Genomic DNA, 22,707 nt, shown 5'->3' with positions numbered 1-22,707 from the left:
GTTTTGGTGTTTGTGAGATGAAGAGGGTGGGTGCTGGGGCAGACCAGTATAGTTTTCCCTTTACTGTGGAGGCTCCAGACAAGGCTTTGACCAGGAGCTAGGTGCTGAGGTCCTTTGGGCCTCTGGCTTTGATTGCTCCTATAACCAGGCTCCACCCATATCTTATTCCGGACTCCTCAAACCATTTCTGTTCTCAGCTGTAGTATGAGGCCAGCTCACTTGGAAGCATCAGGCCCCAGAGGCATTGCTGGCTACAGAGCCTAGCGAGTGGCCAGGTGGTTTGCTTAGAGCTTCCCTGACAGCGGGAAGAGCCAGGCCACCTTGCTGCTACCCAGCAGGCTTCCTGCTGTTCTCCACACCTGCCCTCACTATGCACCAAACAGCAGTTGAAAGCCAGAGAGAATATTTTCTTTGTCACTTCTGCACTCTTTTGGCCTAGAAAAGATGAGAGTGGGCTTCCCTGTGGTGTGCATTAGAGCCAGAGAAACATCTTAGGGACTGATCCAGAGCCCCTTCTCTGTGCTCACCAAATCCCCTCAGAAACTCACCTCACCTTAGAGTGCCTACCCCATGTCAGCCCTGAGCTACCAAGAGATAGGGATGAATAAACCATGTTTTCATTCCTTAGAGCCTTCAGCCTGGTGAGGAAGGACCAAATGATAACCTGATGCCTCTGCTAGGTGCCTTAAGGGATTTCTGTAAACGGCCACACCAAGAAATGACGGAGAGAGCTTATGCTAAGAAAATGCCAAAGAGGAATTTGGTAAAAGTGCTGTGCTAGAGCCCAGTCAAGAGTTTTAACTTGGATTAGGACCCCTAGAGTGTCTACAACACTTGAAAGGATATACTAAGTATCATTGTGGGTATACGTATAATCATTTTTCTAGCTTTTATCAAGTTGTCAAAGGGATCCATTAGTCCAACAGCCCAGCAGTGTTAAGATCTTTCCTGTGTATGATCCAAGCATTAGGCATGGGCAAAGCAGTCTTGTGCAACATCAGTTTCCTTCCAGCTCTTCCCTGTCCCCTCACAATGGCAAAATGCTAGAAGTCTGTTGGCATCTTGGAATGGCAGAGCTGGAAGAGTCCTCAAAGAACATATAGGCCACATCTAGTGAAGGGATTTGCAGATGTGTACTCCGGGAGGTACTCCAGTGCCTGCTCTGTGGGGAGATAGGTGCCATAAGCTCTGGGTTCCCATCCAGCACTTCACCAGATTCTTATGTATTGGAATCATATATGAGATTTCTTTGGAAAGATGTTTTTGTTTTGTTTTGTTTTTGTTTTTGTTTTTGAGACAGCCTCTGTCGCCCAGGCTGGAGTGCAATGGCACGATCTTGGCTCACTGCAACCTCCGCCTCCTGGGTTCAAGTGATTCTCCTGCCTCAGCCTCCCAAGTAGCTGGGATTACAGGTGCCCGCCACCAAGGCCAGCGAATTTTTTTGTATTTTTAGTAGAGACGGGGTTTCGCCATGTTGGCCAGGCTGGTCTCAAACCCCTGACCTCAGGTGATCCACCCGCCTTGGCCTCCCAAAGTGTTGGGATTACAGGCATGAGCCACCGCACCTGGCCAGAAAGATGGGTTTTGCTGCTTAAAAAAAAAAAAAAAAAAAACAATAAGGTCTGGAAGTCACAGTTCTAGTCTACACCCCCCCACCCCCGATTGTATGCATTGAGACAGTGGGGCAGAAAAAAAAAGAAGGGATTTGCCTAAGGCCACAGAGCAAGTTAATAGGTCAGTATAGATCAGTGTTTTCTAGCAACTGTCAATATCACCTGGGCACTTGTTAGAAATGCAAATTATTGGACCCTATTCCTGACCTGAATCAGAAAGGGTGAGATTGGACAGCAATCTTTGGCTTAGCAAGCCCTTAAAGTGATTCTGATGCACACTGAGGTTTCAGATGCACTGGTATACAGGAAAAAGCTTGCCAAAGACCTAGGTTCCAGGCAAGCTCCACCGCTTAAGAGGAGCAACCTTGGGCAAATCATGCCACAGTTTTTTTCACCTGCAGGGAGATAATATTTGCCTCACGTGCTTGTAAGGATTGAAACAGACAATAGATGGGAAAGTGTTGTCTAAAGCATATCATGCTTTGTATGTGTGAGTGGTGTAGGTTCATGTGAGGGTTGGTAAGCCTTGAAATTGGGACTCCGGTCTCTATATAAATGACCCATTGTCATGCTTTCCCCTGGCCCTCAAAGACTGATCTAAAGATGAGGAGCAGACTACATGGGCTCATTTCTAGTCCAGGTCCAGAGAGTAAGAGCCAAGGGTCATTGTTGGCTGGTATCCTTCTGGAACCTGGGAGTTCTGAGGCCAGGTTGAAGGGCTTCAGATGGCAAGGATTGGTGGGTGGGGAGTGGAGCTGTCAGGAAGCAACCTTACTTAGCCTAGTGCCCATGGATCTTTTCTTTCTGATTAGAGATAAGAGACTGATTAGAAAGTCTGAACTGCACACAATTTTCATTTTTGTTTTTATTTTTGGAGACAAGGTCTTGCTCTGTTGCACAGGCTTGAATGCAGTGGCACAATCATGGGCCACTGCAGCCTCCAATTACTGGGCTCAAGCAATCCTCCCACCTCAGCCTCCTGAGTAGCTGGGACTACAGGTGTTCCCCACCACACCTGGCTAATTTTTGAATTTTTTGTAGAGACGGGTCCTCCTGTGTTGCTCAGGCTGGTCTCAAACTCCTGGCCTCAAGTGATTTTCCTGTCTCAGCCGCTATAGTGCTGGTATTATAGGTGTGAGCCACCGTCCCCAGCCTGAAATGCACACTTCTTTTAACTGGGAAACAGGGATAGGGGTCAAGGAAAGGGAGCATAGATTATATTATTGTTCAACAACAGTAATTCAGAGATTCCCCTCTGATAGGTAATTCATCAGTGGCAAAGAACATGGCTCCCACGCCCAAGGAACTCACTCCCTGTTTTGTGGTAGAGACGGTGTGCCAAAGTGAGTGACAAGAGCTAAGAGGTATTGCTCAATAGCCCTACAAGGCCCACTGTTGGGAGGGACTAACAGTAGCTTGACCAGGGGGTTGGACAGCTTGATAGAGGAGGTGACATTGGCACTGGGTCTTCAAAGGCAAGACTACTAGTCAGAACAAGGAGTAGAAGGAAGGTCAAAGTCTGGAGAGGTTGAGAAAGCATGGTTGGGGGCACCAATGCAGGGTACAGGATAATTGGAACATGGTGATATGAAGGACTTGGTATTATATGAGGCCTGAGGGGAGGTGGAGAGGGATATGACCAGACTAGTTCATTTTCCACCTGAGATTAGGGCAGAAGCACTGGATGTTTGTTGATTGTCCCATCTTGGAATTCTAGTTGTTCTTACCACTCTCTTTACCCTCATGCTGCCACTGCCCTCCAAGGAAGTCTTAATGTCTTACTTTATTCTCTGAGTGTGCTTCATTCCCCCACTGAGTGCAAGTTCCCCAAGATGGACTATTCCTCTTCTGCCTGCCTAGCTTAGTATAGGCCAGACCCCTATCCGGTACTCAGTAAGAACTTGATACAGGTATGCCCGAGGAATGTGACAGGAAGAGTAAGAGACAGAACAAGAAAAAGGTGGGGAGAGATAAGCACTCTTAGTCCCATGGAGGATGATAACAAAAAAAGATTCTCAGATTCACAAATAGCCTCTTCTAAAGGCTCGTAGACTGGGCTCTGCTGCAACCATCATGGCTACCTCTACCTTTAGAATGAGACTGGCCTGGAGTGCGGTGGAGGGTGGGTAGGAGGCTTCAGAGAGAAGAACCAACTCCACTATGATAAAGGGCTTACCAGCCTGGGAGTCATGAGGCCTGGGCTTCCAGTACCTGCCTTTGCCACTAATTCTGTTCGGCCTTGGTCAAATCTCTTCAGTGCTCTTGGAGCCTCAGTTCACGCACTATACCCTGAAGGAGCGCTCTGAGTGTGAAGTGTAGGATAGTAGGCTCCTTTTGGCTCTGATATTCTGGCTGAGACAGCAGATGATGTATCTTTGGACCTGAGGCTATTCAGGGGAGAAACTACAGGCTGCGTACAAAAATTAAGTCTGGGCCCTGGGCCCGCCACTTGGTTCTGACTGGTGGGCAAAAGCAGGCCCAGCCCTTCCCTGTGGGGAGCACCAGTTCGATTAGCACTTGGAACTGTTAGTCTTCAAAATTTTGAGGACATATACTTACTGTGGTAAAATTCAGATGAACACATTTGGGGAAATCCCTGCCTTTATAGTTTTTAATCTCAAAATATAAGAAGTCGCAAGGACATAAATCTAATACTTCAGGAGCAAACTAGAGTATATGTAGTATATGTATATGTATGTGTGGTATGGCTTTTGTTGTTGTTGTTTTTTGTTTCTTTGTTTTGTTTTTTGAGACGGAGTCTCACTCTGTCGTCCAGGCTGGAGTGCAGTAGCACGATCTCGGCTCACTGCAACCTCCAACTCTTGGATTCAAGCAATTCTCCTGCCTCAGCCTCCCGAGGAGCTGGGATTACAGGCGCGTGCCATGACACCCGGCTAATTTTTGTATTTTTAGTAGAGACAGGGTTTCGCCAGTTGGCCAGGCTGGTCTCCAACTCCTGACCTCAGGTGATCCGCCTGCTTCGCCTCCCAAAGTGCTGGGATTACAGGCATGAGCCACCATGCCCGGCCCATTGTTGTTGGTATTCTTAAAGAAACAGAGCCATGAGTGGTTAGTAGACAAATAGTTTATGCAGTAAATAACTGTGGTTACAGTTCATTGTTGTCAGCAATACAGCATTTTCCATCACAATTATAGGTGAAACAAAACCTCATGAAGTAGTCATAGCACATTCATGCTAGCGAGAGCATATTACAAAGCAATGCACGTGCATTATAGGGGCAGACAAAACTGGGGAAGGGCTATATTTTCACTCACCTCTGGTTAACTTTGTGTATTTTGTCATTAAGACTTACATTATGTTTGGGTCAAACAAAAAACCCAAAGAGATTTTATAAAAGTTTACAACCATTAAACAGTATTGTTTAATCCCACAAATGGATAAAGCAAACTACTATAGCTCAACAATACACAAACCAGGACTAAAAATAGTCAATCTATGTATATAGCTAGCTACCATACAATAGATATTAAATATGCTGAGTCTTTACAAAGGCATTGACTATTTTAGACGAGCAGGTTCCAGAAATACACTTGTTTGTTTCCAATGAGAACTAACTGTAGTGCCATTTCAGTTGAAGACTATGCACTCCTCAGTGTCAGACGTGAGGATAAGCAAACTAGGGGAAGGCAGAGGAGGGTTAGGAGGGAGACCTGAGCGGACTCTTTGGACAGCTCAGCATTACTTTCTCTGTGCAGATCCAGACCTGGTTCACAAAGTAGAACAAAGTGTATTGAAATTTTTGGCCCTCAAAAAGGGCATTTGTACAAAGTCCCATACTTACAGCACAGATTGAATGGTAACTGAGTGCCTCTCAAAATGAACTCTTCTATGTTAGAAGAAAACTCAGGGCCAAAGGTTAATGGAAATCAGTGTTTGAATTACTGTATAAAGATAATTTATTCCAAAATAGAAAAAAATGAATTTTAGAGAAGTATTCTCCTGGAAACTAGCAGGGGGTGGGCAGAGAGAGAGAGAGAGAGAGAGGGAGAGAGAATCATGCTATGTGTTTTATTACTTAGAAGAAGAAAAGTTTTGTAGACCATTTCCATAAGGCATCTGTCATTCTCCCATACCTGGCACCTTAAGAGAGAGTGCAATGGCTCGATATTACCTTTGAAAAGGCTTCTTTTCCTTTGAGTTGTCTTACAGAAAGGGTGCCCTGGATTGACCATGCCACTCCGGGGTCACACTTCTCCTTTAGATCAAAATGAAAACAACAACAAAATCACAAAAAGAAGAAAAAAAATCAGAAAAGCTACAAAATTGAAGGCCTCAACAGGCACAGACTTCCTATGAGGTCAGAAAATCAGTGAAATAATTAAAATTACAAAGCACCTCTTGCAAAATATACTGTTTTTTGAAAACCACACAAAACGCTTTGTAGTAACCCCTGCTGAGTGCTTAGAGGTAAGTATCCTGAAGGACACATGCTTAGTCCCATGAAGGAAGCTTGATTTTATTATCAAGGCAGCCGAGGGGGTCCCAATGCTTCTTTGTTATTTGCTGTTTTATAATTACAGACAAAATGGAAAGTCAAGAAGTGCGTAGACCTCAATATAAAGAAAATGTTTCTCTAATAACTAGGAACCATGCTGTATTTATGTATTCATAGTTGTATAGCTCCATTTGTAGATTCTTGCAGATGAGTCACTAACACTGACACTTTTTACACAAAATCCCTTTTGCAAGGACATATTAAATTTAATAGGCTAAAGAGAACTTATGCAATATAATGCTTGAAATTTTACACGATAGCTGTGCAGTGGTAATAAAGAGGCCTTGAAAAATTGTTTTTGTCTATAAATTACTACTGCCCTTTAGAAATAAAAGCTCCCTCACAACCCCTGAGCTACTTCCCTGTGACACACAGTGCCACAAACCTCATGGTGAAAATTCAGTGCCAAACCTAGCTTAAGATGAGTTTTGTACATTTGTTTCTATACAATCAGGAAAAAAAGAGATACAATTTGTATCAACAAAAGGTCATTTCTGGTTATTTGAGGCATTGCTCCTAGCCGCTTTTGGTTCATACCAAAAAGAAGAATGAGAGGAGAATGACAATCGTTTTTAGTAAATCAGAAATACATATGCTGCCTTAAAAAATATTTTCTGTATTGGGAGGAGCTTACACAGTTTCTGAGTACTAAATATGAACATGTTCAAGACGAATTGTAGGTGACAAGATGAATCTTGTGCTTCTCTGTAAATTGTACAGCTAGTGGATAGTGTGGTGCCATTCATGATCTTGGTAGGAAGATGAACTAACTGGCACATAGGCAGTAGCGTCATCTGAGATTGTCAAATACCCTGATTTAGACACGAGTCCGATTTAGAAAGTCCAAGAAGTTGAAGGTATGAAATGGTGTTTGTGTGAAATAGCAAGCACTGCAGTGGCAACTGTCACTCTGTGGATCTACCTGATAGAAAATACTTTTACTCTTTTTCAATATGCTGGGGTATACGAAGATCAGAGGATAGGAGATAGAATGTAAAGCTGTGGTTAACTCAAGTGAAACATTGGTTAAGATGCAGTATTGATCAACTTGGACAGAGACAGAAAGCCAGAAAGCAGCATGCAAGCCATTGTCAAACCACCAGAAACAACCCTGACTACAGCCTCACATTCAGAGTGTTTCACAGTAAGAAACATTTATAGGCAGTGTCACACCTTCTCATGAAGAAACAAAAGGCCAAGGCCCGGCCTTCTCAACTTTCATGAAAAAACGATCATAGAAGTTAGCAAGTTCCAGCTCAGGAAATAGTGAGCTGATCATGGTTCGAAATATTGAAATATACAATGGATTCAAAAAGGGAATTTATTTAGTGCAGCTTAAAAAAAACAATAAACACCTCTTCTAGAGGCATTTAGCTATGAAGTTTTCCACCCTGAGCAAGATACAAGTTGCGCAAATGGTGTCGCCCAAACCAAAAGTCCTGCCTTCTAATAACTCATCTAACAATTATTTAACAGCAAGTGCACTCTTTGCATGGATTTAAAGTGCGTAACTGAGCCAGCTATTAGTAAAGATGCAGTATCCCCTTTTGGAAACTTCCTTTTTCCACAAATAAAATCCCCTGGTTTTGTTTCCTAGAGAAATTCTGTTCCACCAATGATTGACCTTATTACCCAAAGGGTGGACAGGAAGAGAAAGTGGATACATGGCTGTGCACTGTCCTCCATTACATTTCATCCAATGATGTTGAATACTGCATAGGTCAGAAGTCCAAAGAGCATCCAATAGTCCCTCCTTGAGTGAAGCTTTTTTATTCACCATTTAATGCCACATGGGTTTGGCCATCTCTCCTGGGATAAGGGAAGTGGATTGTGGTAGTAAGTCCCCTGGTCCTTGTCAAACTCTTCTGAGCTTGTGTAGCACACACATACTATGCTTGGAACTTGAGCTTAACCATCAGTTTCTCTGCAGAAGACTGCAACCTGATCCCTAATTTGCTAAGGTGAAGAGACTTGGAAGGTAAGAACTGTTAATAAATGTTGGCAGGTAAAATGTGCAAAGGAAACAGAGTTGCTTTGCTCTGGTGCCTAAGAAAGCAATGTTCAAATATTGCCATATAATTTCTCTCTCATAACTAGTTAAAACTATGAAATGTGACTTAAAATCATCAAGTCAGATTAGTGACCTATACAGCTATAGACGAAGGACTGTGTAGAGCCTACCCTCTCATTATCACTATATAAAATGTTATACAGAGATACACACACATCTCAAACCAAATATATATATTCATACATGCAATATAATTGCTAATAATAGCTTTAAAATATAGTTCTAGAAGCTTCAATGTGACCCTATAGTTTCGTTAATAAAGATTGAGTGATCAGATATCCATGCAATAAAGTATGCATTTACTTTTAAATAGCTTTAAATATTTCTATTAGAAAAAACCTAAAAGGTTAATTCAACATATGATCTGATCCTGATGCTTTTGCTCTCTAAATTGGATATATCATCCATACTTTGTTATATAGAATATGTGACTACGAAAACTCTGGTAGGCTGGGCGCAGTGGCTCACACCTGTAATCCCAGCACTTTAGGAGGCCAAGGTGGGCGGATCACTTGAGGCCAGGAGTTTGAGACCAGCCTGGCCAACACAGTGAAACCACGTCTCTACTAAAAATACAAAAATTAGCCGGGCATGGTGGTGCACGCCTGTAATCCCAGCTACCTGGGAGGCTGAGGCCATAGAATCACTTGAACCCAGGAGGTGGAGGTTGCAGTGAGCAGAGATAGTGCCACTGCACTCCAGCCTGTGTAACAGAGTGAGACTCTGTCTCAAAAAAAAAAAAAAAAAAAGAAACGAAAAGAGAAAAAGGAAAACTCTGGTAATGGAATCCTCTGGGATTTCTTACATCTAGACCTCTCCCCCTGGGTTTTGTCCTCCATTACCTGCATGGTGCAGTGCAAAGGGGCATGGGACTTGGATTTAGAGGACTTGGGTGTGTGTCTTGACTTAGTCATTTGCTAGCAGTGTGACCCTGGCTAGCCACTTAATTTCACTGACCTTCACCTTCCTTCTCTATAAAAGAGGATGTTAGTAAGACGTACCTCACAGGGTTGTTAAGCGCTTAAATGATATAAACACTCTAACTTGTAAAGCGCAACACAAATTATTAGTTACTATAATTATTGTATTAGTGTATTATTAGTATTAATATTCATATTTGTATAAAGAAATAAGTACTATGTCATCAACGCGCAGCCCTAAGCTTAGCAACAATCAAGGCTGCCAGTTGCTGGGCATCTGCTGTGTGGGGATTCTTCTCCATCACTGCAAGGACGATGTTAGAAGGGAAAATATTGCAGAGGTTCTTGTAGGTCTGATACTGGTGCTCTGGGATCATATGCTCCCTGGAATCATTGCACATTCCAACCCAAGGATTCCTCCAAAGCTGCTCCATCTTTTCAGGCACGCTCCGTACCATGACTGGCTCATAACATGGTTGCATGAGGCTGTTACTCAAGGGATAGGAGTGGTAGCCATAGGAGTCAGTTGCACAGGGCAGCGGGTCCCAGCTGGCATGCTGTTCCCGGCACAGGGGAGGTCGTCTTTGCCTCACGGGGTTGCTCTCATAGAGGCGGGAGTCGGAAATGCTATCCATCCGAGTCATCACCAGGGCACGGCCTGGCTGGGGGGTTGCCCCAGGATGGATATTGGGAGGCATGGGGTAGTCTGCAGGACAGCTGGAACGTGTTCCAGTTGATGGGTGCTGGGCATGCAGAGCTAAGTGGGGGACTGACTGTTTGTGGGGGCCTTGCTTAGAATCCTCTGGGCCATAGCTCTGCACTCGTGTTAAGGCTTCATGGTAACCATGAGGAAAAGGCTGAAGTCGGTTCTGGGATGCTGAGCGGTGCAGCTTCAAATTGCCTTCAGGATGGGTATCAGCTACAGCCAAATACACGTTGTTGTAAGAGGAATAGTTGTCATTCCTGGTATGGCTCACACGGCTGTCAGAACAGAGGTTAGGATTCCGGGCATACACCCCCCGGTCTACTTCAGCCATGTAATACTCTCGGTTATGCATGCTGTTGATGTTCAGTTTGGAGAAGTCACCTAACATTGAATAGTAGCCATGGTCCCCCATGGATTCAAACTTTGGGTATTGCTCAGCATAGCTAATAGGGGTCCCATGGCTGTTGGTAACCAAGATGGGAGGATACTGCATGCTGGCCATATGCTCCAAAGAGGCCTTCTGGTGGGGGAAATGGGAGGATCCTGGCACTGGGCTGCTGGCCGAACGGGTGTTGAGTGCACCCACTGCATGGCTTTTGGGGGGTGGGATTGTGGGAACACTTAGGGCAGTCACAAGCGAGGGGACAGAACTAGCCTCAGGCTTACGGGCAATGGACAGCCATTCCTCAGGCTCCACAGCCACAGACCGGATGCTGGGATCTGATTGGCGCTTGGGGGCCACACGTTTGACCTCTGAGGTTATCTCACCTTTGGCACTAGACATCCCTGTGCCACACTTGGCCAGGGTGCCTTCACTCATAGTTTTCACTGTGGACAGTTTGGCACTGATGCGGAGCTCATCAGCCACCGAACGCTGGGGTTGGTTGGCCCGCTCCGGATGGTAGTATTTGCACTTGTGGCCGTAGGTGCATTTTTTGCCTGAAAAATAATGCCTTGGGGTAAGACTCTCTCTCAGTGATGGAACCCTCTGTGCCAAAAACTGTTGTAACAATCTGGTCACTCAGGTTAGGGTTTTACTGTTTGGGGTAAAGGCAGAAAATTAACTGTCCACAAAGATGAGAGACAGACAACACCAAGGAGGCATCATACACTGTGATGGGAGAGAGAAAGTGGAAAGCTATGGAGAAAATTGCAGCATAAAAGCTAAGAGCTGGCTGGATGTGGTGACTCCTGTCTGTAGTCCCAGCAATTTGGGAGGCTGAGGTGGGTGAATCACTTTAGCCCAGGAGTTCGAGACCAGCTTGGGCAACATTGTGAAACCCCGTCTGAAAAGAAAAATACAAACAAAATTAGCTGGGCATGGTGGTGCACGTCTGCAGTCCCAGCTACTCAGGAGGCTGAGGTGGGAGAATTCTTGAGCCTGGAAGGTCAAGGCTGCAGTGAGCCATGATCATGCCACTGATCTCCAGCCCAGGTGACAGAGCAAGAGCAAGAACCTGTCTCAAAAAAAAAAAAAAAAAAAAAAAAAAAAAAAAAAAAAAGCTAAAGCTGAGCAGTTGAGCAGTTTTAATTTTTCGATAATGTACAACTTTGCCTAGGCATAATCTGCATGCTGAAGCAGCATAGAGTAACAGAAAGCAGCATAGTGCAATGCAAAGAGCACAGGTTTGGAGTCCAGTCAGATCTGAATTTCAATTCCAGCTATGTCCCTTACTAGCTGTGTGACCTTGGTAAGTGACTTTATTTTGTGAGCTTCATTTTCCTCTTCTGTAACCAAAGTTCATCATCATGCCTATATTATAGGGTCATTGTAAAGATTAAATGAGATAATGAATATGAAAATACTGTGTGACTTAAAGATTAATTGAGGACAAAAACCAAAACACCCCACAAAACAAATGATCATCCAAAAAAACAGACATTCAAAGTAGCCTCAGATCAAGCAGCCCATGTCGCAATGTTAGGCGCACAAACGTTGTATCAGAGGGACTGGGGTAAGAGCATGAAAACACTCTAGAAAACTATATTTATTAAAAAAAAAAAAAACTGGAAAGGGGCCGGGCACGGTGGCTCATGCCTGTAATCTCAGCACTTTCAGAGGCCGAGGTGGGTGGATCACTTGAAGTCAGGAGTTCGAGACCAGCTTGGCCAACATGGTGAAACCCCCGTCTCTACTAAAAATACAAAAATTAGCTGGGCTTGGCATCATGCACCTGTAATCCCAGCTACTGGGGAGGCTGAGGGAGGAGAATCGCTTAAACCCGGGAAGCGGAGGTTGCAGTGAGCCAAGACTGCACCACTGCACTGCAGCCTAGGTGACAGAGCAAGACTTTGTCTCAAAAAACAAACAAACAAACAAAAAAACTGGAAAGGACAGATCTAAAGGAAAGGTTAGTACTAATTGAAAGAGGGTGCAGTCACCTGCCTGAGACACATGTTCATCTTGGGGCCAAACTCAGTTTGGTATTGCCCTTTCTACTTCCACAGGCCATATAGATTTCTTCATTTCCCTGCTTCCAGCAACATAGTTCAGGACTTAGGCAGGTAGAACACATGTACTATTGTCACAAGTGACAACTAGTCTTCCCTTCAATTCTAGCTACCTTTTCCTCATTCCGTTTCTAAGATTTTTCTTTAAATACCTAACAGTGTACATGAAGACACAAACTTTAACTCAAAGACAGTGGACAAGCCAGGATTTCCCATTTGAAAGGGAAACCTGGAAGAGAAAAGTGTTCACAGAATCCTTATGTTTCCGGTGGTACAGAACTCAGTTTTGTACGTAGGTACTCACCATAAGGACATGGTTGCTTCTTATGCTCAGGAACAATGGGTCTCTTTCTTAAGAAATTTTCAAGGCTTGGGCCGTGGCGTCCTAATGGATCATCTGGAGGCATAAATCTGAAAGCAAGTAAGCAAGAGGTGACTGTCTTCCTTTCTGTCCCCTACTCCTTACTAGGAGTTCAGATTTTCATTACCTCTTGCCTGTACTGTTGTCACAGCCTTCTAATTGCCCTTCCTGCCTCAAGTCTATCCTCTGCTAATCTAGCAGTTCTTCCCTTTGTTGCCACTTTATCACATAGAAAGGATGATTTTCCCTGTTCATCATTATTCCATGAACTACATGTTTGAGCCGTACTGGCATGTCTGCTGGTTCCCCCAACATGCTACCCACTTTCACACCTTCATAACTTTATTCATGATGTCCCCCTCACCTCATGCCTAGCAGCCCCCTTTCCTCCATCTGTAAACTTGATCTGAAATGTCATCTCCTCTGGGATGCCTTTTTCTATTACTTCACATAGACAAAGCAATTTTTAAAAAACAAATTTTAACTGTAGCTCTTATAACAAAACATTGTGGTTGTCTCTTTCGCTCCTCTACTACACTTTGAGTCTCTTAAGGGTGAGTCCTTTTCCTTATTCATCCTTTTATCTGTGTGGCAACTAGCAAAATGTATGATACACAGTAAGTGTTTGGTAAATGTTTATTAAAATGTAATCTATTCTTACTGATAACTTGGATATAGGCCTACTGGAAAGAAACGCACTTGTCATTCACAAAAGAATACATCAGCAACCGCTCCTCTATAAACTTCTTCCATTCTGGCTTTTCAACTTGAAGGTCTCGGTAGTTATCATTGGACACAATGATGCCATCAGAATCAAAAGCCAGTTTGACTATGAACCGGTCATCATAGCAGACAACCCTCCTGCCTTGGACTCTTCGGGATGGTGTGAAGACAAGAATCTTTTCCTTCTCCAGTTTTCGTAGAATATCTTGATCTGTCAAAATATGATTATATGCCACAGAGCAGAAATCATCTTTGGAAATTAACAGTATTACCCCAATATTAAAAATGCAAAAGTTGGTACTGGATGAAGATATTATTTGCCCTTAGAGGGAAAGTAGGTCCTGTTCCTGGCTATGATATCAATCTGGATTATGACCTTAGGCAAGTCATCTTCCCCTTTGGACTTCAGTCTTCTTTTTGATAAAATGAAGGAACTGGATTCAATGACATTTGAATTTTAAAAACTACCATGAAGAGTGAGAGTGACACTGATATCTTAGCATTCTTGATGCTTGTTTTGCCCTTCGGCCAAAGCACCAGCTTTTTGGTTGTTGATTTCTAACAGGGAAATACTGAGGATGTGTCTGCCAGGAGGAAACTAAAGCATCTCTCCTAGGGACTTACATTTTTGGCTTCTGCCTGAGGGAAGACCAAAACTAGGGTGAAACATCAAGATATAGCAACTGAGTGCTGACCCCCTTTCCTTTTGGTCTCCTAGTTGCCGAGGCAAGAAAGCTTGCTGGCTGGGCTTGAGCAGGGCTAGGATCTATTCTCAGACTGAGGCTCAAGAGCCTGTTCAGCAGATGGCAAATAGCTTCACACACAGCTCAGACAGCCATTCACGGGACTTTCTCATTAGGCACATCAGGCAACAGCTGATGCTCAGAAGACTGTTGTAAATGAACGTAGAGACCCCTCTGCCGTTAGGACTGCATCATGACTTTTGAAAACCTTAGGCATTTTTGCTTTCCTAGGCTCCTTCCTCCATAAGAAATGTTAAATATTGGCTGGGCGTGGTGGTTTATGCCTGTAATCCTAGCACTTTGGGAGGCTGGGGCGGGCAGATAGCTTGAGCCCAGGAGTTCAAGACCAGCTTGGGCAACATGGCAAAACTCCATCTCTACTAAAAATACAAAAATTAGCCAGGCGCGGTGGTACACGCCTGTAGTCCCAGGTACTCAGGAGGCTGAGGTGGGAGAAAAACCTGAGCCCAGGGAGGTAGAGGCTGCAGTGAGCCATGATCACACCATGGCATTCTAGCCTAGGTGACAGAGTGAGACCCTGTCTCAAACAAAGATAAATATTAAATATTAAAAATTTCGTTTTCAATTGCTTCAGTATAAAGCCAAGGATAACCCAGCTAGATACATCATTATACATGCATTGCTGTTATATTCAATTTTTTCTTCTGATGTGAGAAGAAAATAAAATTAAGACATTTCCATGGGACCTTAGCAATATCATTGGCCCTAGGTGCCAGACCTACTGTGTCTCATGGATAAGTTGGCTCTGACTGCTGTGGGACTTTTCTTTCTCTCTATTTTATTCCCTAATTTGCAAACCCCACAATCACTTCTTTGGTACAGAATGAGATCCATTGTCCACCATGGTGTTTTTACTCTCTTGAAAACTTCGTCATGCTCATAACCAGATTCATCTCCCTTTAGTCTGAAGTCTATGGTCAAATAGAAAAGCACTCCTTTTTTTTTAAACTATGTGCTTTATCTTTTGCCGAATTGAAGTTTTCTTTATTTAACTGTCAGATGCTACAAAATAATGATGACTTTCTTTGAATCTTTTTTCAAATATATGCTTAATAAAAATACTTTAAATATACTTAACAACTTTGAAAAATAAATACCTAAATTGGGACCATCCCCAAACTATCTTTCCAGATTTGCCTCTAGATGAGAAGAAATGTCTTATTTGACACAGTACCTGTAATTGGTGCATCAGGGCGGGATTGCTCCTTTCTCCATGCAGGCACAAATACAGTAATATCTTTATGGCCTTTATCTAGAAACCAATCCACAGCAAGTTGTATTCCTCTGCAGGAGAATTCTTCTTTATTCCCATGGCTTTAGGAAGATACAGAATAAGAGGAGAGAAGATTGATAATAGATAGCAAAGAAATATCTGAAGCAGGCTTTTTCTTAGTACCAAGGTATTAATAATAGACATTTACATTCTTTTCTTTCTTTCTCTCTTTCTTTCTTCCTTTTGCTTCTTTTCTTTTCTTTTTTTTCTTTTTTTTTTGGTCTCACTTTTTCTCCCAGGCTGGAGTACAGTGGCACAATCTCGGCTCACTGCAACATCCACCTCCTGGGTTCAAGTGATTCTCCTGCTTCCACCTCCTGAGTAGCTGGAACTACAGACGCGCACCACCATGCCCAGCTAATTTTTGTATTTTTAGTAGAGACGGGGTTTTGCCATGTTGGCCAGGCTGGTCTCGAACTCCTGAGCTCAGGTGATCCGCCTGCCTCGGCCTCCCAAAGTGCTAGAATTACAGGCATAAGCCACTGCGGCCAGCCATGACATTTACTTTCTTGATAATGCCAAATAACATGCTTTTTAAAGAGCAAATCAAGATATTTTTATGTAATTGTTACAAATTTGCCATTATTATTACAAACTTCATTCAAGGCCACAGATGGTTAGTAACAACTCCCAATTTATTGCAGCCCTGATGGCTATCTCCTATCACTAGTTCCATTTTCTCTCTTCTTTTTCTGTTTCTCCTACCACTTTCTTTTCAAAGATTGAGATATTCACAAAAAATTTAAAAAGTAAAGGTATTACCAGAGGTTTAAAGTTTATATAGAGTATTAATTGGGGATAAGTCTTAAGCACATATATATTAAGCTTCAAAAATAACATCGACAGCAAAAAAGATATGCACATAAATGCTCACTGAAAATTCTTATTACATATATGCGTTTAATACAATGCACCAACAAAAATCATATTCATGAAAATTTTAAGATGTAGGAAATGCTCATAATTCTGAAAGAGAAGAGAAAAAATACAGACTATATATAATGTAACACCAATTTTGTAGAAGAAAACCTATGTATAAGCTTAGAAAAAATATGAGAAGTACATCGAAATATTAATAAATATTGTTGTTCTGTGTGAGAGGGTTATAAGTGATCTATTTTCTTCCTCTAATTCCAAAATATCCTCAAAAAATCAAGTATTTCTGGCTGGGTGCGATGGCTCAGGCCTGTAATCCCAGCAGGTTGGGATGCCGAGGTGGGAGAATTGTTTGAGCCCAGGAATTTGCGACCAGCCTCGGCAACATAGTGAGACCCCATGTTTATTAAAAAGAAAAAAAAAAATGCAAGTATTCTTTCTATAATCAGAACATGAAATAAAGGAGAAGAAATTCTATCAGAATTACTTATAGGAATAAACATTGTGAAAACTTAAAAAGCCAAACAGAATTCATTTAAATAGAAATTGGAAGAGGGAAAATTTGCAGATAATTGGGAAAAGATGCACTAGATTTGTGCCTTGTTTGGCTGTGAAAATTACGATCTCTTAGCATGGTATCTAGTGCTCTGACATATACATAAATCACTAAATTATAGTTAATTAAACAGCTTGGATGGTAACAAATGGGCATACACGTACCAATTCTACTACAATCAAGTGGCTATTGTCTGTTAAGACTGATCAGAAGAAAATAATTGTTTTGTTAGAAGGCTAATTAAGACAATGTGATGGGGCTTCTCACTTTGGATTCCTCACCTTCTCACTGGCACTAGCTCACTCAACTACAACAAAAATGAACTCCAACATATTGTTCCCTTTCGATGAATTCATATATAATATCCGGGGCCTCATCAATTCTTGTACTGCAAGACTTCCCACTGTCTTATCACTCTTGAGGCAAATTGCAAAAATTTATTAAATGCTTTTATTAACATTTCCAAGCATATGCTAATCATGTTTAAAGCTCCCCAGTGAGTACCACAAAACAATTATACTACTCAACTGAAAGTTGAAAGCACTTAAGAAACAAAAGGAAAATATATTTAGCTGTCAATACACTCTAAGGTAGCCTTAGAGATAACTACCACTGACTCCTAAAAAGTTGAACAATGGGGAAACTATGCAAGACCACAGTGCTTAAAGGGTTAATATTGGATGAACTCTGGAAGAGAAGATGTTCAGTTGTGAATTTTCCCACTGCTACAGTGCTGGTAAGTATAAAGAATAACAGAACTTGGGAAAATTATCAGAATTGCCATTAGAGAGGATTTGAAGGGATGGAATTTCATTTGGCTCTGCAGTGCTATGATCTTCTCCCAAACAGTCTAAGTCCAGAAATAAATATGAGAGTAACATTTGCTGTTAGATACTGCAACTTTATATTTTATTTATTTATTTATTTATTTATTTTTTGAGACAGAGTCTTGCTCTGTTATCCAGGCTGGAGTGCAATGGCACCATCTCGGCTCACTGCAACCTCTGCCTCCTGGGTTCAAGCAATTCTCCTGTCTCAGCCTCCCGAGTAGCTGGGATTACAAACGCACGCCAACATGCCCAGCTAATTTTTGTATTTTTAGTAGAGACGGGGTTTCACCATGTTGCCAAGGCTGGTCTTGAACTCCTGAACTTGTGATCCGCCAGCGTCAGCCTCCTAAAGTGCCGGGATTACAGGCGTGAGCCACCAGGCCCAGCCAACTTTATATTTTATACTGCCAAATTCTGTGTTTAAATTTTTTTTTTCAGCCTTGGCAACATGGTGAGAACCTGCCTCTACAAAAAATTAGCTGAGTATGGTGATGCACACCTGTAGTCCTAGCTACTTGGGAAGCTGAGGCAGGAAAATCACTTGAGCCCAGGAGTTTGAGGTCACAGTGAGCTATGATCATGCCACTGCACTCCAGCCTGGGTGACAGAACAAGGCCCTGTCTCTAAATATATACATATAATCATTAAAAATGTAATATATGGTTATAGTATAAAATGTGGAAAATACATAAAATATAAAGAAAAAAACTCCAAAATCCAACTGTTTTACTACAATCCAGAGACAAACACTGTTAATATTTTGATATATTTATATTCTGATATCAATTTCCTAACATACTGAGAATTATGTTAAGAAAAAATGTAACATACCTATAGCATCCCGTTAAAATATATTAAAAGTATGCCATTGAAGCATTTCATGAGGCACACCAAATGCCCAATAAGAATCAGAAGGCAGTTTCAACATTTATCAAGGTGGCAATGAATACCTACACAACAGCCAAGTATGCAAAGTTTATTGCCCCTAAACATTTAAGGAATGAATAATTTTTTTTGAAAAAAAAGAGGAAAATAAAGCTTTTCAAGTGGCTTGTTTTTGCTTAAACCCATACAATGTCCTTTTGCAATCTAAAAAATGCCAAAAACCCTAGGACCTGCAAGTCACAGAGTATCTTGGTGACACTACAGTTCACTTTGTCTTGTAAACTTGCTTAGGAACCTCTCATGATCCAGGTTCCCAAGCCAAATTCAGCTTAGCAGATAGGTCATTAGCCCCACCCTCTGCAATTGTTTTCTCTGGGGTTCAAATGTTTGGGCTTCTCCTAGACTTAACAAAGAATATGGTTGCATTTACATTTCAAAGCCTTAATTCCTCTGAAATGGATTTCTCCTCCCAAAGGAGACAGCTCTCAGAATGAATGTACCCTTTAGGATCTTAGCATATATCAATCAGTATGTGGACCACAGGTGCACTACTACTGCAAATGTTAACCAAATGCTGCTAATGGCAAACGAAGCATCATAAATTTTTTTTTTCTTTTTTTCAGACTGAGTCTCACTCTGTCACCCAGGCTGGAGTGTAGTGGCGCAATCTCGGCTCACTGCAACCTCTGCGTTCTGGGTTCAAGCGATTCTCCTGTACAGGCACGCCACCACCACACCCGGCTAATTTTTGTATTTTTAGTAGAGATGAAGTTTTGCCTTGTTGGCCAGGCTGGTCTCGAACTCCTGACCTCAAGTGATCCTCCTGCCTCAGCCTCCCAAAGTTCTGGGATTACAGGTGTGAGCCACCAGGCCCGGCCCATAATTTTATTTTATTTTTGGAGACAGGGTCTTGCTCTGTCACCCAGGTTGGAGTGCAGTGGCGTGATCATGGCTCACTGCAGCCTCAACCTCCCTGGGCTCAAGCGATTCTCCCACCTCAGCCCCCCAAGTAGCTGGGACTATGGGCATGAACCCCCACGCTGGGTTATTTTTTGGTATTTTTAGTAGAGATGGGGTTTTGTCATGCTGCTCAGGCTGGTCTCGAACTCCTGGGCTCAAGCAGTCTGCCTGCCTTGGCCTCTCAAAGTGCTAGGATTACAAGCTTGAGCCACTGTGCCTGGCCAGCATCATAATTTTAATGCAGGATAATCCAACAGGCTGAGAAACAGACATTAACATGTAGTTTGTCTAAGAAATACCAATCTCACCATAAACTTACAGCTAACTAATGAGGAAAACAAACCAAATTTAGATTAACAGTAATAACAAATCCATAAGTAGACTATAGCGCTGAACTTTGAGCATGTGAAATGTGATTGCAGAATAAATGGGACTTAACGGTAATTTACTACTCAGACAAAAGAAAAAGATGCTAACAAGGACTCAACTGGCAATTTAAAAAAAATTACATGGTCTACTCTGCACTATTTTAATATGTTCCTAACAATAAGGTTGCACGCTATTTTTTGGCTCTATTTAAATCATGCGAGATGCCTTTAATTTAGCAAAGTAACTCATACAGGAGATCAAAGTTCATTTTCCTGTCAGTATAACAGTTTGCTACTGACATAGACCAGATATGTTGAAACTAATTATCCAAGTAATTAATCTCTGCATTATTCCTTAAAAAGCGAAAGAACCAGAGTGTCCTTCATGATCAGCAATCCTTGAATAGAAGTCCAAAGAGAAGGAAGATATTACATTACCATGAAGCCAAAGTCCCCAATAATGCCTTAGGTTCTTCTCAACCTTAACTCCGAAACACAAAACCAGATCAAACCAAACCAAACCAAAACAAAACAAAACAAAACAAAAAAAATGGTAGGCCTTGGGAATCAGGTCCGATCTAGGGTGTTCCGGGTGGTCTGGTTTGGTGACAGATTGAGTTGGACACATCCCAAACTCCTTCCCCTCAAGAATCACTCTTTCTTATGCCTGTTAGGAGGGGAGCAGAGACACCTTTGGCCTTTTGAACACAGACATTATCCTCTGCTTTTCAGTGGCCCACTGCATCATTCTGATTGCTGTAGTATTGTGTGCAGACCATTTAACTTTCTTGTTACTAATCTTTTGGTTTCCCCTCATTAAAACAAAGGAGCTGTCTAGCCTGCTTTACGTACCTTATAATTATGATGATGTCATGATTTTAAAAAATTGAAAAAGGAAATCTGTAAATGCATTCTCTGATACTAGCAAATATGCCATATATATATATATATATATATATTTTTTTTTTTTTTTAATAGGGTCTCACTCCATCACTCAAGGTGGAGTGCAGTGGCAAGATCACTGCTCACTGTAGCCTTGACCTCCCGAGCTCAAGAGAACCTCCCACCTCAGCCTCCTGAGTAGCTGTGACTACAGGCATGTGCCACTATGCCTGGATAATTTTTGTATTTGCAGTAGAGACAGGGTTTTGCCATGTTGCCCAAGCTGGTCTTGAAGTCCTGGGCTCAAGCGATCCTCCCACCTCGGCTTCCCAATGTGTCGGGATTATAGGTGTGAGCCACCGTACCTGGCCCAAATATTCTTAATAACACTAATAGCCACATAATACTGTGTGATATTATGAAAAGAGAATTGGAGTCAGATTAGTGTTTTAATTTAAGCTTTGTAAGCTTGGGTAACCTTGGGTAGTTATTCAAACTCTCTGAACCTGAATCTCTTCACCTGCAAAGATGAACCAAATTAGTTGATTCTTATAGGGTCTCCAGTGGGGATTAATTCACATACGTAAAAGAATCTGGCACAGAATCAGTATTCATAAATGTTAGTTTGTTTCATTTCATTCATTTGAAGTCAGAGGACTTAAGTTCGAGTTCTCACTTTACTACTTACTAGCTATGTAAACTCAGGGAAGTCACTTACCTTTGCTGAGCCTTATTTTTTCATCTGTAAGATAAAGTTGCTGTGAGGATTAAACAGGACTATATACTAAAGTGTACTTCTAGATAGTCTGCTAAGCATTTCCTGTATACAGCAATGGTACGGTTCATGACTTTCTCCCATCCCCACTCTCTCATGTCTCTGTGGGAGCACCCAATACCGTGGGAAAACAAAGCAAGATCCCTGCTTTCAAAGACAATGGGATAATCTAAGTTAAAACTTGCTAGACTAAGGCTTTTTCACTTTGTTCTGATTGCCTATGGCCTAGGGATTCTAGTGAGTCCATCAAGCAATGATAGACTCAATAGGAAAAAGGCTCCTGATTACTGGGGTTTTTTAAACCAAGGCTGGATTACAATTCATTTGAGAAATAGAAGAAGGGATTCCTATGGCTCTCTGACACAAAATTTAAAAAATGATATGAGAGAGTATGGAATAAATTATGAAGGCACTATAGGTATTATGTGAGTCTCCCACTGCTGCTGTAACAAATTATCACACATGTAGTGACTTAAAATAGCACCAATTTATTCTCTTACAAGTTCAAGAGGTCAGAAATATAAAATCAAGGTGTTGGCAAAGCTGTGTTCTTTCTGCAAGCTTAAAGAGAGAATCTGTTTCCTTGCCCTTTTCAGCTTTCTAGAAGCCACCCACATTCTTTTTTTTTTTTTTTTTTTCCTGAAACAGTCCAATGGGTGAGAAAGGCCACCCACATTCTTTGGCTCATAGTCCCTTTCTTACGTCACTCCATCTTCTTGTTTCTGCCATTCCATCTCCTTCTACTTATTCTGATCTTGCTGCTTCCCTCTAATAAAGGCACTTGTGATTACATTAGGCCCACTTTGATAATCCAGGGTAATCTCTCCCATCTCAAGAACCTTAATCACATTTGCAAAGTCCATTTTACCATATGAGATAATGTATTCAGAGATTCCAGGGATTAAAATGTGGACATCTCTAGGGGGCTATCATTCAGCCTACCACAGATATTGTAGTTCAGAGATCATCATTGGAATCAGAAAAATTAGGAAGTTCTTTGTGGAGGTGGTGCATTCTGAAGGCTATGAAGATACAAAGCAGGCCACTTCTAATTTGGGAAAAGACATGAACACAGGTAATGGGGATAGAAATCAGCATAATTTTCATGGAGACTGTTAAAGAGATAGATGTAAATGCAGTAAGCATGAGAGATGCAATCAAATGGGAGGAGGGACA

At 42.0% G+C, this 22,707-nt stretch overlaps 1 protein-coding gene across 17 annotated transcripts in view; it reads right to left on the bottom strand.

The window, feature by feature from the left end:
* Positions 1–4,680: 4,680 nt before the first annotated feature.
* The window catches only part of ZC3H12B (zinc finger CCCH-type containing 12B), a 461,523-nt gene continuing 443,496 nt past the window's right edge, over positions 4,681–22,707 (bottom strand). For all 17 annotated transcript variants that reach the window (XM_063803880.1, XM_054676379.2, XM_054676381.2 and 14 more), the window contains 4 exons: positions 15,301–15,440; positions 13,339–13,573; positions 12,583–12,689; positions 4,681–10,766 (listed from right to left, as the gene is read on the bottom strand). In XM_063803880.1, coding sequence (XP_063659950.1) covers positions 9,346–10,766; positions 12,583–12,689; positions 13,339–13,573; positions 15,301–15,440 — 1,903 coding nt within the window. In that variant the 3' untranslated portion in view covers positions 4,681–9,345. The remainder of the gene's footprint in view (positions 10,767–12,582; positions 12,690–13,338; positions 13,574–15,300; positions 15,441–22,707) is intronic.

Source organism: Pan troglodytes, chromosome X (genome assembly GCF_028858775.2).
Source record: "Pan troglodytes isolate AG18354 chromosome X, NHGRI_mPanTro3-v2.0_pri, whole genome shotgun sequence".
NCBI lineage: Eukaryota > Metazoa > Chordata > Mammalia > Primates > Hominidae > Pan > Pan troglodytes.
Note: the sequence above shows the minus strand (reverse complement) of the source record. Positions and strands in the feature narration are given on the sequence as shown.